Raw genomic sequence first — 23132 nt, 5'->3', positions numbered from 1 at the left:
AGATTCAACCCTGAACTTAACCTGCTCCAGAGCAGGATAGCCGTTCAGAGTAAGTTACCATGGTGATCTACCCCGATAAGAACTGAACCGGCTTCATGAGACCGAAAACCCAGGGTTAACCCTTAAGTTACCTCGCTAAGACAAAATCCTGCTTCGTGATACAGGCCCCTGCTTTGCCCATGAATGAATGGATAAACAAATAGATAAATGAGACTTGGATATACTGCATGGGTTGTGTGAGAGTTTTAAACAGCTGTCAGAATTTTCTCGGTTTTTGGATTCTTTGTTTACCATGGAGGCAATGCAGGGTGGGTGATTGATATACAAATAATAATTTTGTGGGTTTAGTATTCTTTTTAAGAGCATTAGAACTTTTAAGGGCTGCTATCATTGCTGTAGATTTTCTTTTCTGCTGTGTGATATGATTTCAGAAATGTCAGAATTATGGCATGGATCACATGCATTCTACTCAACTAAACTACATTGACTGCTGTGCATGCTAACAAACAGAAATGTTAGAATTCTTCTAAAATTCTGTGAAGGTGAATATTTATTGTGTGCGTGTTTTCACTTAATGACTTGAATAAAAGAAATAGTGCATAAAATACGCCTCTATTTGCCACAGACGCTATCAAACACATAATTGTATTGTTGGTCTTAATGAGAGCTTTAAATAACGTAGCATAAAACAAGAGCAATCACTAATGTAATTAACTCAGCCTCACAGAAGACAGCTCCCACAAAGCCCATCCACACATATTGCACCTACCTCACTGAGATGATTACATTTAGAAAAAAAATACAGCACTTCATTGCTTCAGGAAGCTAAAAGTTCAAGTTCAATTAAGTCATGGCAACATGGAATGATTCAGAAGCAATGACTTTAATGAGGACGACATCCTGTCTTAATGCTCTGGGCTTGAAAGGCCACACAGAAGTTATATTGAAATGATATTTCTGTACACACTTAATGGAGGCTGAAGATCACATCCTTCTCGTGTTTCTCTCTCCCACTGTCTGGCTGCAGGTGATGCACTCTGTGCTCGATGTGGAGCATCCTCTGGTCCAGGGCCAGCTCAGGGACATTGACGCTCAGCTCAAAAAGGCAGAGGAGAGTCTCAACTGGAACAGCCAAGGTTAGGACATATCTGTTAATTATGGGATACTCTGAATTATTCCAAATAAACAGTACAAGTGTTGCTTTGCTTTCTTTCAAGTGTAAGATGAGAAAATGGATATCAATCTTTATGTCTGTGCGTTTAAGAGGGACCCCTAGCCTAGCTTTGCATAAAGACTGGAAAGAGCTGGCCTGGCCATGTCCAAATACTGTCGCCAGAACCTCTAAATCTCAGTAATAATACATTAACACAACCTCACACATCATACAAGGTGCTGCTCCTGACCACCTGATCAGAAGCAATTCCAAAGTGGTTTATGCTTAGTGTCCCTGGTGCAAGCTTTGCGCACCAGAGAATGATGTAATAATCCCTTTTGCACTCAGCATGAAGGCTCCAAAAGTTGTCACAGAGCTTGGTCATGCACCTCTGAATTTTTATTGCTAGGTGTCTGCTGTGCTTCTCAGTTCACCTGAGATGTCTTCGAGGAAACACTGGCTTAGTAGGTTCACCTGGACAGACATCTGTACAGCTTTTCATTGAGAAACCACAGGGACAGTCAAATGGCCTTAAATGCCAGGCAGCCTACTTTTCCATTAATGTTCTTATGGTGACATTCATTGATTTCTTGCTAATCCACAGAATACTTTTGTTTGTTGCCTGGCGTTTCAGAGCATATTGCAACAAACAATGTGTGCATGCTCATAACTACGGAGGCCCACTAGTAGAGAAAACAAAACATAGCTTTCAGTGAATAATAGACAACCTGCTCTACCTCCTGAGCCACAGCCACCCCAGTCTTGTCATTACTATGCAGTTGTAAGGTGTGGTATTATTATTATCAACATGTGCTGCAGGAAGCCTGCACAGACAATTTGGGTGCATGGATACACTGTTGATCAAGAAATAGTTCTAGTTCTAGTTATAGCTCTACATGTTTAAAAGCAACATGTTTTAAAATATCTGCTTATGTGCAGAGATATTTCTTTAGGAGAAAAGAGGAATTGTGTGTGTTGAAAACAGCAAATGCAAGAGCTATCTGAATATATGCTGTACGTGTGTTTTGTTATAGAGAGTTTGTGATGTAAAAAATACCAGTACACAGTGGTCGAGCTGATATTTATTTATATGAAAATGTATAGGTGATTAGAGAAATATTCCTCCCTTATTCGTTTTTCATTTGCTGATCTGAGATGTAACATGAACAGAGAGGCTTTGCATTTGGAAAAACATATAAAATAAGAGTAGCAGAGCTGTTCAGTCGTTGATAAGCTTTGATTGACGCACTGCTGTCAGGCATGTTGTTAGTTTCTTCGACTTGGGATTCCCAGAAGAACGTAGCAGAAATGAGAAGAGTGTTTATGATGCACTTGTCTGTCTGCAGGGGCAAACTCACAGTCCCTCTGCGGAGCATACAGCGGTTTCACAGTTATCTGCTCTATGTTGTGCTGTTTGTATCTGTGTGTGTGTATGTGTGTGTGTGTGTGCATTCTGTACATTTTTAGAAAGCGTGTGAGGATCTTTGTCTGCTTCAGATTTATTTGTTGAAAGTGCATAGGTCAGCTGTTTTCTCTATATTTTCTAGCCCTGACAAACACTGGATTATTTAGTGGAAAATGTACTTTCATAGGGAAATGCATCATTCCTTCCATTTTAGAGCTTATAATAGATTCACATGTATATTACCATTGCATCAGATACATTACTTTTCCCCTCTTTTAGTAATTTCAGACACCAATTTTCCTTTTAAAGCCTGTCACACTGATGCTCAATGCTGCGTTTTATTGTAAGATAGGCTCACTGCTCACACTGCACTAAACACCTGATGTTGGGATTTTATGCTGCTTGCTGTCATATAATTGGAAACTGCTGACTGTCGCCCCATATTAACTTCATTAAATAAACACAGCAAAAAACATTTTTGATGAGGACATTTACACTCAAAAAATAAATGTGTCAGTACTCCCTTACACAAATAATGTCATACTGACATTGAATCACCTCAAACATACCGTTGACACACCGTTGATTGTAGTGCAGTTTCTTGTTACTCATTGGCAGACAATAGCTAATAACACTAACATTGGCAGTACTGATATATTGGTGGTGAAGTAATATCAGTTGAAATATCAGCCCGAAGAATGGCCCAAACCAATCGACTGGATAATCTATTTTTTTTTAGCCACACTAGTGGTGTGATTCCTCATTAGGAAATGTGAGTCTGTCTGGCCATCCATCACTTTGGTCAAGGCTGAAACATTGTTGCAAATATCGGATGCATTGCCACAAAATTAGGTCACATTCATTGTGCCCAGATGATGACTGCCATGACTTTTGGTGGAGGTGTCCATGATCCCCTCAGAATAAACTACAATGACTTAGTGATCCTCTGACTTTCCATCTAGGGACATTGTCAGATCATAATCACCACTTCAACAATACTGGGGTTGCAGTCAACCAAAGAAAATCTTGGTTGACTGAAATTCCACCTACTCTTCAGCCAGTCGATTGGTCGATAGATATAGATATAGTTATCTCTAGATTAAGTACATCGGTGTCCACCAAAGTCTTTTTATTCCTGAGATCGGGAGTGCTGCATATTTACACTACGCTAAAAAACTCCGGCAGGGTGATGATATGCTGAATGTATATTCTGCTGCGTGTTTGCCATTCTGGTTGCTGAGAGCTGAAAATGGTCCACTTTGGGTAAAAACTGTGCTCATCACTGTCACTTTTTACCCAGCAGTTCAATCATTGTGGATGAGGGGTAGGACAAAAACCACAAAGACCAACCATCACATCATGTCCTTCTCCCATGTGCTTGTTAAGCACACTTTGTCTAGAAGGCTTTCTGCCAGGAGGCCCTTTCTGAATTCTATTCATTTAAGCCAAACCAGATTTTTTTTCTTAACCTTAACTAAGAAATACTTTTCTGGCAGGGATCCTCTAGGTAGACTTCGCTTAGCGGTGCCAACAACAACAGAGGAAAGTATTATGGAGGAGAAATGAATATTGGGCCCACAAAGACCGGCAGGTCTGCTTTTTCTCCCTACATGCTTCAGCCTTCCCCTCAGCCAGATCAAGTTCTCTACCTTGGGCCAACATTTTTACTTCTGCGGATATTACATATTATGGCAACCAGATGCAACTAAAACATCTTAGCTGAAAAAAAAAACCCTCTACACCTCTTAAATGGTCTGGCGCTCACAGTTGGGTGTTTCCACAAGAGCACTTGGCATTTTCAGCTGGGAAAAAAATGTTTTGGTGAACATACATCCTTGTAAAAGTAACATCAATGATTGTCTGTACAATGAGAATTTGGTGGGACAAGAGCATATTGACCAACCAATCAGAACCAATCATTGCTTTATTTTATGACCATATACCTTCAATGTGAATTCAATGTGAATGCGATAAATATGATATGCCAAACATCTTAGTTTGCTGAAAAAGGGCCAGCACAAGCAACTAGTGGTGGCTGTACACTTTGAGTCATAATACATAAGCTTTTGCCAGAAGTTTAATTTTAAAGTAAGAGCTACAATGAGCAATTTAAAAAAATGGTAATTTAGTATTTGTTCAGTTTAATTTGAGTTTGTATTGGTTCAGAATGTGAAGGTTTTAAATCCTGTCCAAGTCCACCTGCCACAACAGAGCAAATATTCCAGGAAGGAAAAACCCGTGAGACAGGTTAGTTTTTTTAAATGCAGAGCTAGCCACTTTTCAAACATACTGTATCTAAATTCCTTCAGTAGTCCAGTGTTTTAGTCACATACCCTAACTTTTCAGTTCCTTTGCCCTCTCAACCACCATCTCTATCATCCATTACCCTCTAGATATTTGGCAGTATATCGAGGAAGTGCGAGACTCCGTCTGTGACCTGGAGAGCCGACTTCAGAGGACCAAGGACAATGTGGAGGAGATCCAGAGCTGCGTGAGGTCCTGGGCCAGCCCCATGTTTGACAGGAAGGAGGGCAAAAAAGATGCACTGCTCAGTCTGGAGGACAGGGCCGAGAGGCTGGACAAGTTTTACAGTCTGATACGGTCTTCTGGAGAAAAGATCCACTTCCTGCTAAAGGTGATTAAAAAAGGTTTCCTCGTGGTCATGTGACATTTCATCATTCTACGAGCTTATTACGACGTCAGGGGATTGGCTTTGGAATTGTCAAATGCGGTGGAAATGATTATTTGGTGTAAGTCTCTGGCTTTGTCATGTCATAGAGCAATCTGCAGCTGTTCAGAGCTGAGCAGACCTCTGAGGAGTGGAAGGCCTACGTTGACTACATCGATGACATGATCATAGATGGATTCTTTAACAGCATCGAGTGCTCTCTCAAGTTCTTCTTGGATAACACTGGTAGGACATTCATGAACTACCGACAACTGAAAAATTGCAAAAATAAACACTCAATGTTTGTAATATGTTGTAGTGATGTTAGTGATGTTACTACTGTTGTCTCAAAGCCAGACTCTTGCTGCCAACCAAAAATGTAATATCCAAACACGATTCCACAGTGAACCAAAAACATCATTGTCAGCCAGCACTTGGACAGCTTCCTAGCAAGGCATCCTCAGGGGTTTTGATGTCAATTGGGTGTCCGCCTGTATTGGCTGTGGACATAAAATAGATCTGGATTTGGTTGCTGGCATGAGTTTTGTCAGCTGGTTTAGATGGACTGGGATGTGGTTCAAGATTTGGCAGATTGTTGCCAGACTGCTACTGTGTCCAGTTCTTCTTCTCTTTCTTAGTGTTCTTTTACTTCTACTTCATCCACTTCTTCTTCCTCTCCTCATACCGGTTCAAAAAGTCATTTCAGATAAGGAAAGTTCTGAACTGAGTGAACAGACAATGATAACAGTACCACCACTCTCTCGAGACTAAGGAAATAACCGTCACCACTTTTCTTTTTATGGAGTTTTGTTTTGCTTGAAAAACACAGGGCTGTCCTCTGTAAAATGATGTTGACCCGATGGAGAATCACTTCACTCCATGTGCTGGCTGCTGCACTATTATATTATCTCTGCTAGATCAGTGCCTCACATTTTTTAATAATGCACCAGCTTTGAAATATTTTTTCAGCCAAGTACACCCTGACCATCACAAAACATTTTTGATTTAAGAAATGCACTGGTAGATTATTAGCAAGGACCCAAAACTCAGTGTAACAGTTGTTTTTGTGTCAAGCACAGATCCCTGAAATAAAGATAACCAACAGAGAAATGATTTATGTTCTTATAAAGACTCAACTAAATGATCAATTTTACCTTCACCCAAAACACTTTGAAATAAAGGTCTACTTATTCCCTTGTTCTTGAGCTTTTGGTCATATTGCAGTCTTCCTCAGCATATGACTGGTTTTCAGTCTGGAGAACATACAGTATTTGGTGAAATTTTTGAATCCATTGAAAAATAAGTCTTAAATTTTAAATTTTCAGAGTAAAGGCTGTTACATATTGGGGGAATTTTATTTTGTGCGATTAATTTGGTAAATTTTTTAAACTGTTGTTTTTGTCATGAGTATCTTTACACAAAATGCAAATGTTAAGCAGCAACAAAAGAAACATAATTTTTATTTTGAAACAAGCTCATTTTTTCTGAGCTTTGGCACCATGTATAAGACATTTACCAATCACATTGCACCTATACTTATGAGGATTATTAAACAACAACATGCAGGCTCCATAGTCTGAACCAAGACGCCAATCTTTATTACACCTTCCAACCTTGACAAAGGTAGCGCACACTAGATCCACTCCTTCCATTCTTACCTTTCACAATAGAAGCCTTAGACATATAAAGTGCGTAACTGTTTAACAGAGGGAACTCAAATTCACCCAGAAGATTTTGCTAAAAGGAAACTCAAAAAAACAGCGTCTAGTAGCTCAGGCTATAAAGAAAAATTACCTCAGACAGATTGCCAGAAGCTACTCTGGGTCAACAGGATCCCTGAAGTCGTTGTAAATTTGCATCTCTGCTGGCGAATTTATTTACATCAAAACATTATATTGACTAAGTGTTGTTGCAAATCTGTACCACTGCTGTTTATGAATAGTTTTGATGCAGAATATTGGCATGCAAATACTTTGCATTTTTGTGTCATATATTCGTCCCGCCCCTGGTGTGTAAACGCCTAAACACAGACATTTTCAATTATTATGACAAATCAAAAATCAAATTATGTTTTACACTAGTAGTGTTTCCACTGAAGTTTCTACTGTTTGCTTCCTTTGGGTCCAGACCAGAGAGCTGTGGTGGCCCCTCTGTTTGAGGCTCAGCTAGATCTGAAGGTCCCTGACATGGTGTTCACTCCATCTCTGGAGTTTGGGGCAGGAGACAGCTTCTTTGAGCTGGTGGAGAGCCTCATCAATGATGTGTTCAGAACCTCCTCACTGGTGCCACGTCTGGCCCAACATAGCCCCTTCCCACACTACCAGGTACTGATGCTTTGATGCAGCCTCAACATCCATAACTTCTAATTACTTTCATTTGCAGATCACTGTCATTATCAAAACTATCAAAATTTCCCCTCAGGCTGACATGGAGGACATGGCTGATCTGGCTGACATGCGTCATCTCCTCATGGAACGCGTGCAGGGCATCATGGCAACATGCTGCGAGTTTCGCAACTCTCTGGAGCGTTATAGTTACCTGTATGTGGATGACAGGAAGGAGTTCATGCGTCAGTTCCTTCAGTACGGCCACATTCTCACCAGCCAGGAGACGGAGGTTGATGCTGATGATGGCGTTTCAGGGAGCCCACCCACATTGGATAAATTTAGAGAACAGGTGGACGGGTGGGTATTGGTCAAGTAGAGTGTGTGAGCTTCTGTTTGTGTATCTGTGGTAATTTTTTGGTCATTTTCATATGTATAGACAGGGCCTAAGTGTAGGTTAAAGAAAAGTTTAAAAAAGCATAAAGGTTAGGCTGAGCTCCCACTTACCTGACTGAAATCTGTTTGTTTGTCATACTGTAGGTATGAGAAGATTTATGAAGAGGTGCAGGGTCTGGAGCCGGTGCATGTGTTTCACGGCTGGATGAGGGTGGATGGCCGTAGCATGAAGAGTGCCTTGCTCAATGTCATCAAGAAGTGGAGCTTTATGTTCAAACAGCACCTCATCGACCATGTTACCAACAGGTGAAGTACTCAATTAGGGGTTTCGTTGCTTCAGCTTTATTTGGTCTGGTATGACCGGTAACTAAATGCTGCTGAGGACATTATAAATCTGGTTTCACAAGTTGAATATTTGCCATGATGCGTAACTGATCATAATTAGGGCTGCAAATTAATCGAAATACTATCAGAATTGCAGTATGGCCAATGCAAAACCCAAATCGCAGAAGTGACAATTTTTTGATAAAGGTAAAATGTGTCACAGCATACTACAATTAATGAGGCATTGTGGTTCTACAGAGATGCCCTGGCCTATAAATCATATTCCAGACATAAAGGAACATGCTTGTTAAGTAGAGACCCCATTAAAAATCACAGCGTCATTGGGACCAAAAGTTAGTCAATCGGAAAGTCATTAGTCGGCAAGATTTCATTGGTCGCTTAGTTGCAGGAAAAAAAACCCCATCAACAACAGATGTAAAATTCTATTAGGAGCTGTGGCTTGTCAAAATAAATCAAAACCTATATGACTGGACCATGTGGGAATTTAATTTGAAAGGACAGACACAGGAAGTGCTTCCGTAAATATTCAGTCTGTGATAAATGCAGAAAAGGTGATCATTTTAGTGCAGGGCCACTCAGAGCTCTATGTCTGTCCCCTGGACAACAGGCCTACCCACTTATAAACAGTGCCTTGAAGAAGATCAGCTCTGCACTCAGGATTTCAGGTAAATAGACTATATGATGCTTTTTAAGGTTGCTTAGCAACCTCAGATGCAACCTGCAGCTGTGCTCTTGAAAGCTGGCCACAAAAAAGGCAAGAGTAGCGCCCAGAGCCTGACCTCATGTTTCCAGGTGGCTGAAGACGCGGCATGTGTACGGCCCCTAATTTGGAGGGCTGGTACCTGCAGTTATTCCACAGGCTATTTAATAACATGTCAGGCAGGAAATCCAAAATGTGGGATCATTTTGAGAAGGTGAAGGATGAACCCAAGGTGATATGTGAATACATTTGCCTATCATTCGTCTACTACAAACATGACGTATCATCTGATACATTTAAGTAGCTACATACCCATTAGCCACTTAGCACAATCATTACTGCTTTGCCTACAGCGTCATTAACAGGTGGCTCGCTCGGCAGCTCTGTGACGTGCACTTGTAGATAAAATATAGGCCTATATTAATGAAGGTTTATTAGTACGTTTTTCTATTTCTCTGTAATGTAGCACAGTATTAAAAATGTTACTTATACTATTCTTTCTCAGACCTTTAACTCAAACCATTGTGTTGCCCCACCCAGAAAATATAATTTAATGACTAAATAAATATTGTAAATACGCGGATGACTAGTCGACTAATGGCCCTAAAGATGACTATTGGTCGACTGGGAAAATTCCTGGTCAGGGGCATTCCTACAGCATCATCATTTTATATTAGTGAAAATGAAATGCTATATATATATAGCAATATATGTCAAATAATTGCATTAATTGTGCCAATTTTACACATTAAATGCCCTTTAATGAGTGTCCCTTCAACGATCATGGTCATCTTCCCTCAGTTTGTCAGATCTGGAGAAGTTTATCAGTGTTGCAGAGGCTGGCCTGAGCCAGCATGTGGAGGAGGGTGACTATGGTGGCCTGGTGGGAGTCCTGGGTCACCTCCTGGCTGTTAAGGAAAGACAAAATAGCACAGATGCCATGTTTGAGCCTCTGCAGCAAACCATTGCTCTGCTAAAGGTCTATGAACAAGAGCTGCCTGACGTGGTCTACAAACAGTTGGAGGTGAGGACTGATGTTCAGTCACTTCACATTACTTTTACCAGCACATATTTTTTCTCCTGTTGCTTTCAGCTCAGACAGAGCCATTTCTCTTACTTTTTCTTTGTGTCTTCCAATCACCTATCACCGTTGTGTGCTCGTCCTCCTGGCAATTCATCATCTGTCACTCCTGCCCTCCTTGCTTTTATTCTCTTTTCTTTATCTCTCTCTCTCTCTCCATATCTGTTTATCTATCTGTCTATCTGCAGGACTTGCCAGAACAGTGGAACAATGTGAAAAAGCAGGCTGTGTTAGTCAAACAGCATGTGGCGCCTCTGCAGGCCATCGAGGTGGCCAGCCTGCGTCGAAAGTGTGCTTCATTTGATGTGGAGCAACACACCTTTAGGGAGCACTTTCGCAACGTTGGGCCCTTCAGGTATAGTTGACATTGTCTTTTTATGCCTCTGAGAGTTTGTTAACACTGGTATGGCATTTTCATAGTAAGATAACCATCTCAGAAAATATCACAGTTTCATGTTATCACAGTATTACAGCATTATTATTATTATTATTATTATTGTTATTATCTGTCACAACGACTCTTGAATAATTAAAATGGAAAAGTTATTTTTGGTTAAACAAAAATTTTATTACTATATTTAAAACGTTAAATTAATTTTTAATCATTTTTTAATGGAAGTATGTGTAAATAAAGCTTCCCTTTTAGAATAACTGAAAGAAAGTTGAGATTTTCTGTCCAGTTGTTTTTTTTTTTTTCCAATATTCTAGATAAGCAAATGTACATGGTACGATAAACTTCAATTTTAATATCACGGTATACTTTGAAGCTGGTATATCTTGAAACTGCTATACCATTGCAACCCATAAAATTTATGAATTTTGAAAATGGGCGTAGTTCCCCCTTAGTTGCCTATAAAAAAAACTGGGAAAACAGGAATCATGCCTAAGTGGCTAAAAGCAGATAACATACTGCAAAATTAACATTGCAGTGAATAAATAAATAAATAATTCTGTTGTCAGTGACAGTTTGGCAGATACATTCTTTGAGAATGTTTCCATATTCAGACACATTTGTTCAGCTGCAACTCAAAGCCTTCATCAATTTGTTCTGCTGTCATGGAGTGGAGAGAAGAATCCATAAATACATATAAAGAAACACCTCATGCTTCATATTAACATATTGATATCATCAGTGTTGGGCAGTAGCGTCACTACAGTAGCGGACGTTTGTAGTTTAACTACATTTCTCAGTACCTTGGTGGTAGCGTCGCTGTTTTCTGAATCAAGTAACTTCTCAGTAGTTAAGCTCTTTTATTGATCACTTAGCGCGGTAGCGTCCACACAAGCTACATTTCCAAAATCATTTCTGAAGCCCAAACAAGGCGGGGATTTCTGTTATGGACTGAAATAAAACTGTCACCGCTACCACACAGAGTCTCTTCCGCATGAACCTGACGGGGGACAGCCCTCCATTCCCAAACACCGCCGTTCCAAATGACTCCCACTCCGAAATTGATTTTCAAGTCCATATCGAATTTCCTGCATCAAACACTGCCACTCGTTGTACTACAAAAGCTTGAAATGAACGTTCAACTCATTGTTTTTTATTGAAAATATGTCACTGTCTTCATTTATTATGTATAATTTTGCTAGCAGCAAACACATTTAAAAGGAGACGCTTGTCAAGTCTTTTTACGTGCGCCATCCGCGGTGCTGAAATCCCCGCTGCAGCCGCTGCTCTCTGCTGACAGCAGACCGGGGGAGAAAAAAAGACATTTCTTTGCTTTGTGCTTTCAGAAAATAACCAAGGTTAGGGTAAGAAAGACCACCGTGTTTGCAGGGCATATCAGGCTGTGTGATTATGTGCAAAGTTTGGTTTAACGCATTGGAGCAATTTCATACAATTTCGGACATTTAACATGATAAACTAATTTCAATTCAACATGGTCATTTGCTTAGAGGATTCAGCTGAAGCATAATGAGTTATATGTCATTAAGATGAAGTATTTGCTTGTTTTGTGGTTAATAATGCACATAATCCATTTGACCCCATCATGAATGGGATTTATATGTTATGTGTGCAGCCTCCGTTTCCTTTACGTCCGTCTCGTTCATTCAAACTTTGTAAACACAGTTGGGATTTGTAGGGGGCACGCACGTGTATGCTGCTCACTATAAAATGTGTTTACTAAAGTGTGTTTACTAGCCTCATTTCTAGTCAAAACAAATCTCTTTACATTTAAAAAATACTTGTTTCAGGCAAATTTTCACTTGAAATAAGTATGAAAATCTGCCCATGGAGCAAGTTGGTTTTTTTTTGCTTGCAATAAGAAAAAAAAAACTTGCTCCATTGACAGTTTTTTTTTCTACTTATTTCAAGTGAAAATCTTCCTGAAACAAGTGAAAATTTATAATAATAATAAATATTCTTGGTAAGATTTTTGCAGTGTACATACACATACATAGATGCATGTACGTTTTTGACCATGTTGTGACTGTTTGAAGCAGGTCTTCATTCTTGCTGTTGTGGTTTGAGTCGTGTTGGGAGTTAGTGCAGCTCACTGTTCAATAAACAATTGAACTTAACTTTGGCACAAAGTTGGTTCAATTTAGTAAAAAGCTTAGATGTAGTTGCACTAGTTACTTTCATTTTGCTGTAGCTTAGCTTGCTACATTTCTGAGGGTGATAGCTTTGATGTAGTGAAGCTTCATTTAATATTAGAGTAACTAGTAGCTTAGCTCACTGCACTTTCCAAGTAGCTTGCCCAACACTGGATATCATTACAACTGTAAAGTCATATTGTCAATCATCATTACCTGTTTTACACCAGTTATGAATGCTTCATAGGAGGAATTACATTATTGAATACTTTCAGTGATCTTATGCCTGCGTACAGCTACATTATGTGTTCAAAGCAATTTATTAGTAGCTTATTTGTAAATTTTATTGTAAATGATCAATAGTAGGGGGCGAAGATAAAGTGTAACCATTTGATTTGAGGGTTCCAGAGTCAGTGAAGGCATGTATAGTGCTAGCGTATAGTTTTCTTGGCGACTCAAGTTCAGCGAGCACCTTTGAAAAGATAAGAATGTCACCTCTCTGCCTTCTCACCTGATAATAGAGTAAAGTGTTATCTCGAGGCTGTCACATCCGACAAGGCTAATTGAATCTTAACATAATGATAATTAATTCATAGGTAGAGATGCTTCGTCATAATGTCTAATTGTCAGATTAGTTATGTGTGTAATTGGTCTCTTAATAACCTGGTGATTATTTTCCCATTAATGCCATGGCAGCCATTGTTAATTGTCACAGTGTGCAGTTAACGCTGGAGTCTCTGGCCTGGCTATGCTGCCGCCAGTACAGGCTTGGCAAAGTGCAGCCCTTCATTACTTAAACACAGCTTGATTTATACTGGGAATGTGCAAATGTGTGTGTGTGTGTGTTTTGATGGGTGCCTGTGTGCACTCATGCATCTGTCCAGGTTTGACAGCGAGAGCCCCTACCAGATGTTGGATGCATTCCACCGGCAGATCCAGGATCGGGAGGCAGTGATGGCCTCTCTGGTGGATTCTGCCAACCTATTCGAGGTCACTGTCTCTGAGTACAAACAGCTCAGACAATGCAGGTAAAGCCCTAGGCTGGAAGAAGAAAATACCACAAGCCCATGCCAAATTTGAAACTAATGAGCCGTTGTAGCAGAGATGCTCTTTTGCATTCAACGCCAGTACCTGAAGAGAATTCACTCTGTCCACTCTCCTTCAACCCCAAGGCGTGAAGTGGGCCTGCTGAAGGAACTGTGGGACATGATCACCGTGGTGGAATCCAGCATGGCCGCATGGAGGATGACTCCCTGGAGAGAGATCCATGTTGAGGACATGGAGCTAGAGTGCAAACGCTTCTCTAAAGATATAAGGGGTCTGGATAAAGAGGTGAGCGAAGAGAGCAGAGAAGGTAGGATAGATAAGGATATTTAAGGTAGCTTAAAAAGGTAGGTAGCAAAAATAAATACTGACAAACTGAGATGAATAAGTAACTTCCAACTGCAGTTGGCCCAAAACTCCCCTGAAGATCATAGTCCTAGCATTGGTTAAAAGGCATGGCAGGCCTGCCAAGCTTTAGATTCCTGCACATTTAAGCGCTGTGCAGCGGGCTATCTTAAGCGACACAGAGTTAAAGAAATACTTCACCCCCAAATAACCATTTGTATATCAATTGCTCACCCTGCGTTACATTAAATTCATAAAGAAAACCTTGTTTTTCTGGCATGCCTTCAGAGAGAAGGAAGAATCCAAAAAGTGGAGAAAAAGTGATTGGGGACCTACTTTATATTTATTTTTTTCTGCACACAGCGAGTGGTTTGGCAAGAAAACACACTAATAATCTCTTATTAACAGTACATGGGTTGTTATATATGATATACATGATCTGATTATCATTGGTTAACCTGACCTGCATGTTTTTGGACAGTGGGAGGAAGCTGGAGAACACAAAGAAAACTTGCACTGACACAGATCTGATTATGATAAATGATAAAATATGCATCCCATGCTTACTTATTCCACATATTTGTCAGTGTCAAAAAGAGAGCAAAAGAGATGAGCAGACACACACACACACACACACACACACACACACACACACACACACACACACGCAGACAGAGAGAGAGAGCCCTACATGTAATTAAAAAAGAGCAGAGGAGCAGAAGCACTTGCTGCCCAGTGCCAGGCGACTGCACACACGACAGCTGACACAGGGCGCTTCCTTGTCCAGTGTGGACTTGGCATTGGTCTTTTAGCATGGCGTCATGTATGAGGCCATCAAGTGCACATTTAAGACCCCTTTAAAGATTTTCAAACAAAAACTGAAAGCATTATCCTTTCAGCTGGAGACAGCTGGTGCTAACATTAGCGTAAATAGTTAGATAGCTACAACTGATACTCTGTCAGCAACAGTTGCTACTTTAGCCATCAGTGTTGATGTTTGCTGGCTATTAGGCTTGGGCAGTATCACATGTAAAATGTCAAAAATGCAGATGCCCCTTTCTGTATTAAACTCATTGCATGTAGCACACATCATGCGCCACCAGAGATTAGTCTCCAGTCTCTACTGGTGGGACGGGGAGCTGAGCTGACAGACACTTGAACAGCAATTTTTGGGAGGCAGAAATAACGTTACCGAACGTAACCACTGCAATAGCATAGAGAGAGTGAGCTCATGGAATAACAGAATATTTTTTACATCTAACTCTATGAATTAATGGTTAAACCAGGGCTGCACAATACAGTCATATATCGTACACCCTGGTAAAATTTCAGGAAGGTATGTAGGTATGAAAAAATAGATACTGCCCAAGCCTACTAGCTAGAAATTAGAAGCTTTGTAAATATCTGTCTGAAATCAAGGACCCCTTGATCCAAAATGATTATTAATATTTGAGTAGTAAATCTATCCATTATCATTGTAATTGGCATTTGTGCTGCGCAAGAATAAAGCTTGTCAGGTGTAGCAACAGTAAACAAGCAGGTCAGGGCTTAGCTGACACTCAGTTGGGAGTCAAGTGCCTTGCTCAAAAGCAAAGAGTTTGTAAGGGTAAGGAGAGCCATGATTTTCCATCATCTTTACTCTCTACTGCAGCTGGGAGCCATAGTCCCTTAAGCAAGACAGGAAATGACCAAATGTGTGTAAATGCATTAATGTCAACATCAACAGAATAAATAAATCCTGAAATGCAGCTTCAAGCTCCCTAGTCTCTGTCAAAAGCCCTTGTAGTGATTCCTGGCCTTTGTGTTTGATTAGGTTCGAGCGTGGGAGGCCTTCACAGGTTTGGACGGTAGGGTAAAGAACCTCCTCATCTCCCTCCGGGCTGTGGCAGAGCTCCAGAACCCAGCCATACGAGCCCGACACTGGCATCAGCTGATGGCTGCTACTGGAGTCCGCTTCACCATGGACCAGGTTTCCAGTTAATTCTAAAGATGGACATACTGTGGATATAGTTCTATACTAATGAGCTGTATACTTGCTACAATTTCTGTTTTTTTAATCTAAAATGAGCAGCGGTGTTAACAATGTGCTGATCATTTAAGGCCTTGGATACACACAGGGCAGTTTTCTCCAATTATTTTCATAATTTCTGCTCCAGCTCTGTCTGAGTCGTTACTGAGCTTGTTTTCTCTGCAGAGGACAGATTAGACGAGGATTGTGTACTGTTTGTAGGGGTCGACCAATATGTTTTTTTTTTTTGTTTTGTTTTTTGTTTTTTTCCCCCAGATTATTAGTAATCAAGGAGACCAATATTTTGAACCAGTATACTGTACATCTGCAGTAAAAATGTCAAAATTTAGAACAACGCAAACTCCAACAACTCCAACACTAAACTCAGTAACTGCACTTTTAGGGGCCGTACACATACTGCATTTTTTGTGCCCTTAAATTCATTGTTTTCAATGTAGACATGCACCAGGCGCGTTCAAACGCCAGAGCAATGCTGTTGCAGCGTGCACGCGTTCCCAGCACCTATTTTTCAGGGTGCGACGGCTGCACTCTGAGATAAACCGCGTTCAACTTTTTGAACGCAGCAGAGCGCATCACATGTCAAGTGATGGGGAACAACCAATCACAGCCAACAGATATCTTTCCCTTCTTCTGTAAAAATCAAACTTTGATAAATATGGAAAAGTTGATGATTTAGGGCTACTCAGAGCTTTTCATCTGTCCCATGGATGGTATGCCCAAACACTTATTAAGAGCACCTGGGAGACAGTCAGCTCTGCACTCAGGATTTCAGGTAAATAGGCTATAATATGGTGCTTGTTAAGGTTGCTTAGCAACCTCAGATGCGAATTGCTGCTGCGCTTTTGAAAGCTGGCTCAAAAAAGCCACAGAAGTAGCACCCAGCCCCCGTCCTCGTGTTTTCCAGGCGGTTAAAGACGTGGCATGTGCACAGCCCCTTAGACCTTTTCTTGAGTGCATCCAAAAGGGAGCGGGATGTACTGTATGAACTACATTGCAGACTGAATTCTCTAGCTGACTCATATGAATGGTTCAGTCTGGGTTAAATGCGCATTGGCAGATGTACGCCATGAAAGGTGTGTATTGTTACCAGGGCTGCCCCCGACGAGGAATTTTCCCAGTCAACTTTAACACTGTGCTGAATTACAAAGAAATACAAAACCGTACTAAGGAACCTTAATTAAAATAGGCCTATATTTTATTTAAAATTTGGTCAACTATTAACGGTGAGCCCTAATCGTTACTGCATTACATTTTTCTAAACTGAAAAATCTGGTCACATATCTTTCACAGTGAGTTAGACTCCATCCAGGCACAGTCTCACTTCCTCTTGCTCTCCCTGCAGTTCTTGTACTCATACAACTGAAGTTACATCCAGTGACTACAATTAGACAAACAGCACGAGTTTATCAGTTGAAACACTGGTTTCAACCTCAGTGTATTGGATATTATGTTTATTACAGCCTCGGTAATATCTGCTGTCCTATGTTTGACAAGCGTTCTGCTCTGCTCATAGTGTGAGGCTCCTGCTGTGGATAGAAAAGTTAACACTTACTACTGCCACCTGCAGGCAATGAGTGTTACTGCTGTAGTAACTGTCATTGCCTTCAGGTGACACATGTCAGAATTTGCAGAAGCACTTAAATTGCAAATTGGACAGAAAACTGCAGGTGTGACTCCTCTGCAGTTTGATTATAATGGCAGGTTTCTACTGCTTCACATTAATCACACTGTGTGTCCTTGTTAAAACGAAACCAGCAATCAGCCCACGCTCACCAGTAATATGCTACTGATATTATCATATTATATTGTGCAGCACAGATAAAGTGTGGGTAAAGTACCTTTGTGGTATTCTCTGAGCAGGAGACCACTCTTGCCGACCTGCTGCAGCTGAACCTGCACTGCTTTGAAGAGGAGGTGAGAGGGATCGTGGACAAGGCTGTTAAAGAGATGGGAATGGAGAAAGTCCTCTCTGAGCTTAACTCCACATGGACAGGTACAGCAAGGGACAATGGGCCCTATTTAGATGGTCTAAAGCGGACGGCGGAGGGACGCATAATCCATGTCGCAAGTGTCATTGCTATTTAGATGCAGGCGCAGTTGTCATTTTCACACCCTGCTCCCTCGTCGTCTAACTAGCAAATGAACTTGCGCTTCTCTGGGTGTGTTGGTCTAAAAATGAGGAGTGGTCAGGTGCAGTCATGGCGCGTTGCTAGTTCGATGACGTAAAAAGCAAATGCGCCAGTGACCAACAAAAACCTGGTCTAAAGGCGCAGTATTTCGCTGTTAAACAAGTTAGCAATATGCGTCTCTAGGCACAACGCACGTTCACTCTGCTCAGACACACACGGAGCAGCCACACATATGCAAAAGATAACAAATAAAAATATGATTACAATGTGAAAGGTTATTATTGTGCACATTAAAATATTTATCAGAAACACGTCTTAATGGTCAGTCATTATTCAGAATGATCTCATCGCAGTAATAATGATCATCATAATTTGTAATAATGACAAATGAAACTGTGAAATTATCTGACCAATCAATCATTTTTTTGATTGAAAACCAAAGCCCACACATTGCATTTATTTTAACATGCTATACTAGGCTACATTATATTATATTATGTTGTTGTTATCTGAGTGTAGAGAGGACACACATGCAAATAAGAGGCAGAACACAGCTCTAGGAAACATGTGAAAACAATTAACAAACATGGGTGGGGGACAAAACGCTGAACAGGTCCTAGCTGCAGGATCAGCACCTTGGGGAGCTCCGCCGCAGACCTGACAGCTGTGCTCTTTTATATGATGAAAACAGGTTTGAATAATATTCCACAGATATTTAGTAAGATCTTTCTTGTATTAGTGATCCCACGCCTGCTTTACCTCGGGGAGCTTGGGTGCCTGTCTGTTGTCCCCTGTAGATCTGGTTCTGACAGGCCTTCACCTCCCGCACGAGGAGATCCGTCTCCTCAGCTGTAAAACGCTCACTCTTTTCAGTTGGTAGGTCCGCCATCAAACTAGCTCTCTGCCATGCGCTCCAATCGCGCCTCTTTTAAAGGGAATGAGAGGTGACACTCTGATTGGCTTATTGAATGATACGCCCAAAACACACCCATGACTAATTTACAGAGTAAGTCCAACCCTTTTAGACTCTCCGCCATGGCGCACAGTCTAAAAATGCGCTGTCTAACTAGCAAGTGACTGGGACATGCCCATGCGTTGCACTCCTGGCGCTTCGCATTTTAGACCATCTAAATAGGGCCCAATTTGTTGCGGTTGCACTCCTCCAACCTGAGAGTTTTTCATCCTGCCATCCAGACTTTGTGACCTTTTGAGTGAATTGATCCCATCCAGGCATGCAGTTCCAGTATGAGCCCCACCACCGGACCCAGGTGCCTCTGCTGCGTACAGACGAAGAACTGATCGAGACTCTGGAGGACAACCAAGTGCAGCTGCAGAACCTCATGTCATCCAAGTACATCGCCTACTTCCTGGATGAAGTGTCATCATGGCAGAGCAAGCTGTCCGTGGCTGACTCTGTCATCTCCATCTGGTTCGAGGTGCAGCGAACATGGACCCACCTGGAAAGCATCTTCATTGGCTCCGAGGATATTCGCTCACAGCTGCCTGAGGTCCCACACTGAACCACATACATGCACACAGTTAATTACAGCTCTATAGGTATACATCACTGACAAGCTGACATGCACGCAGGCCTCGACCTGCGCCCTTGTCATTGCCATGTGAACCTAGATAGCAAGACTCCTGTAGCTGTTAATTAGGAATGCATTAATTGGCTCGTACTCCTCATTTAAGAGCTGAGATTACACAACTTTTTAATTGCTCCCACATCATTTAGGTTGTGCTTAAACCCAGATGTTTGCTATTAAACCCTGATTCTCCCTCTCTCTCTTTTGGGAACCTACATTTCTTGGCCGGGCTCCCTCGTGAAATCCCCTGCAGGACTCCAGGCGCTTCGAGGGGATTGATGCTGATTTCAAAGAGCTGGCGAACGCAGTGCATCAAACGCCCAATGTAGTGGAGGCCACAAATAAACCAGGGCTGTTTGGTAAACTGGAGGACATCCAAAGCAGGTGAGAGTTCTCTGTTTCTACTCCTTAAATCTGTTATCAGGAGAACTTGTGTACTCTTGGTTTATTCTTCTTACACATGGATGCAGACTGACTGACTCTTTAATTTTTTGTACAGGCTTTCTCTATGTGAAAAAGCTCTGGCAGAATATCTGGACACCAAGCGTCTGGCCTTCCCAAGATTTTACTTTATCTCTTCAGCTGATCTGCTGGACATCCTGTCGAACGGGACTAACCCAAACCAGGTAGCTCCTCTCATTTTGCTTTAAGGGTAACAATGAATGTTATGCTTCAGTCTGCTGCTTACTTCAAATTCAGAAAAATAACATATTGCGCCATGCATTGCACCTTCTAAAGTTGCTTTGTAATAGTTTTCTTAAACCATGTTCCACAGCACCATGTAGTTCTTTTGCTGTGTGCTGTTGACTTTTTAGTACCCGTAGTGTCCACACAGGGGCAATGTCGCTCATAGTTTTGCAGCCTACTCCAACCTCCATCATCAGGACATTGTCTTATGCATTTCCACCGTGGAGAAATAAATCACTGTTAAGCACAACTTGCCACTAAATCTCTCTAAAGAGGAAGTTAGCAGGCATGCTGCAGAACATGGGTCCTGCCCTTCTCTAAATGATTCTGAAAAACAGTAATGAAGCGTTTTTTATTTGTGCGGCGGCAAAGAAAATACCAGTCAGACCATGAGCTGAGTGTGAATTGAGCCTGAGCTGAATGTGTCTGTTTGTTTGCTCAGGTCCAGAAGCATCTGTCTAAGCTGTTTGACAACATGGCTAAGATGCAGTTTGAAGCAGATGGAGAGGGGAATCCTTCTAAGACTGGTCTGGGCATGTACAGCAAGGAGGATGAATATGTCCCCTTTAATGAGCCTTGTGATTGTACTGGACAGGTAAAGTACACCCATAATCATTGATTCATGTCTCTAAAATTGTAGTACCATAAGTTTTGTAGGTTGAGCTAAATGCTTAAGATGTTTATTCATTCATATTATCTTCATTAGACTTACTGCTGACAGTGACACTACAGCTGTGGATGACTCTAATAGATGAGGAAATTCACTCACCTGCCCTTTTCTATAATGAAAGAAAATATATATCAAATATAGATATCACAATTCACAATATAGGAGGCAAATGGAATTGAGTCTGTCGTTGCCCCTGGGGTTTTGCATATCAAAGCCTATAAATCCATTAATTTTCCATTACATCCCATAGTATTTGCCTGACTCCACTTCCACTCTAATGCTTATTAATGACCTCATTAGGGTCCACTGATAAGAGAGCCCGTCGGTGCTCATGTGACACACATTGCAACATTTTTCAACATGTGTATTCATGGGCCTGCCTTTGGATTTTGTGTGTTTTGCGGAAGGTGGAGTTGTGGCTAAACCGGGTCCTGGACAGCATGCGCTCCACGGTCCGACATGAGATGACTGAGGCGGTGACAGCCTATGAGGACAAACCCAGAGAGCAGTGGCTGTTTGACTATCCTGCTCAGGTAAACAGGCTCAGTGGGGTGTATGTATAGATTCAGCTGACGACACTCACTTTGGGGATTTTTACCCGTTAGTCACTTTATCCAACATCTGATGGATTAGTACCATAATCATGTCTTTGCCTCTCAGAGATATTGCAGTCCAGTGCACACACTCACTAATGCTTTACATACACAGTTTGCAGCCAGATCCTGTTGAGTATTTTGAACAGTGAGAAAGAGAGGGGTAGGAAGTGAGAACAAATGTAGGTGTATGTCTATGATAATGGAACACTTGTCCCTACCTGGAAATGCCAAGGATTGTCTCAAAGAAAGTATTTGATGCTCTAAATGGTAAAACATCACTGACTCTGGTGTGTCACCCTGCTGAACGAACAGCAGTTCAGGACTTTAGAGAAGTGATGAAATCAACTTCAGGATCAATAGTGTTAACTTTATAAAAGTACAGGTAAAAAAAAAAAAATAAAACACAATAGGTGCTGAATCACTCTCCAGGTAACAATGTGACCAACAGAGGATGAAGGTCAATCTGTTAGTAATTCAGCAAAGTTTTTTCATTGACTGTAGATTAACAACTTGTTACTGAAGTAAGTTATAAATCATCAGTGTAAGAACTTTGCAGCTGACGGCCAGATTTACTCCTATTTACTAAAGCAGCAGCAGCTCATTACGCAGTGTGCTCCTGGTACCGCCCTCCAGAAGAGTGAAGGAGAGCTTGTAAATGGCACAATTCAGTGTATTAACAAAACAAAGAGAATTTTAGTTGCACTCTGTAGGGATTTTACACTCTATTGATGGCCTCAGAGTCATCATTGTAAAGCACTGTTGAGTAAATATGCTGTGTGGCACAGCTGCATCATCTCTCCATTGTTAATGTTATAGCCTACAGCTGTATTTTATGATCTCTGTCAGATGAGCATAACAGTGTTCAAAACAACTTATATATTTACTTTTAATTCATTTTGCCATGGTTTGTATATTCTAGTGCTGTCTCCCTCTATTATACGTCACCATTTCTAAAAAGAGGATACACCTGTGCATCCTCACTCATAACTCCTCTTGCAGCCTCCTCTCCTTGAGATGCATTTCAGGAATTGAGACATCCTTCAAGATGACGCGTTGAGATCGATATCTGGATCGCAGGCAGAGGACGGAGAAGAGAGGAGACGAAGAGGCACAAAATAGACAAATGAGAAAAACCCTCAAAACAATCAGAGGCTTAGGGAAACCTGAGAGGCAAAACTTGGGGCAAAAAAAATTATAAAGCATTCACTGGTGTGAGTCGCTTCCCACTGTCTTATAGGCTTTCCTGGCCAACCACAGCAGTTAGTTGGCCGACACTGGAGGGTCATCAGCTGATTAGGCTCACCTTAGCCTTTAGGCCACTCTGGCCCGATCCCAATGTACACACTCACGGACTCTCAGACTTTGAGGCACATTCCCATTAAGTCCCAGAGGGCTTAGAGCTGTCCCACTGTCAAATCTTCGAGTGCATGAGG

General features: G+C 41.3%; 1 protein-coding gene across 1 annotated transcript in view; it reads left to right on the top strand.

Moving 5' to 3' along the window:
- The window catches only part of dnah9 (dynein, axonemal, heavy chain 9), a 209517-nt gene that overhangs the window by 24783 nt on the left and 161602 nt on the right, over positions 1–23132 (top strand). The window contains exons 14-30 of the mRNA XM_049562910.1: positions 1028–1136; positions 4952–5193; positions 5337–5472; positions 7354–7550; positions 7648–7910; positions 8091–8252; positions 9793–10015; positions 10261–10427; positions 13498–13641; positions 13786–13945; positions 15816–15971; positions 17892–18024; positions 19391–19668; positions 20000–20130; positions 20246–20372; positions 20876–21028; positions 21511–21636. Coding sequence (XP_049418867.1) covers positions 1028–1136; positions 4952–5193; positions 5337–5472; positions 7354–7550; positions 7648–7910; positions 8091–8252; positions 9793–10015; positions 10261–10427; positions 13498–13641; positions 13786–13945; positions 15816–15971; positions 17892–18024; positions 19391–19668; positions 20000–20130; positions 20246–20372; positions 20876–21028; positions 21511–21636 — 2907 coding nt within the window. The remainder of the gene's footprint in view (positions 1–1027; positions 1137–4951; positions 5194–5336; positions 5473–7353; positions 7551–7647; positions 7911–8090; positions 8253–9792; positions 10016–10260; positions 10428–13497; positions 13642–13785; positions 13946–15815; positions 15972–17891; positions 18025–19390; positions 19669–19999; positions 20131–20245; positions 20373–20875; positions 21029–21510; positions 21637–23132) is intronic.

This window comes from Epinephelus fuscoguttatus, linkage group LG20, assembly GCF_011397635.1.
Source record: "Epinephelus fuscoguttatus linkage group LG20, E.fuscoguttatus.final_Chr_v1".
Taxonomy (NCBI): Eukaryota; Metazoa; Chordata; class Actinopteri; order Perciformes; family Serranidae; genus Epinephelus; species Epinephelus fuscoguttatus.
This window is presented reverse-complemented; position numbering and strand designations above follow the sequence as displayed.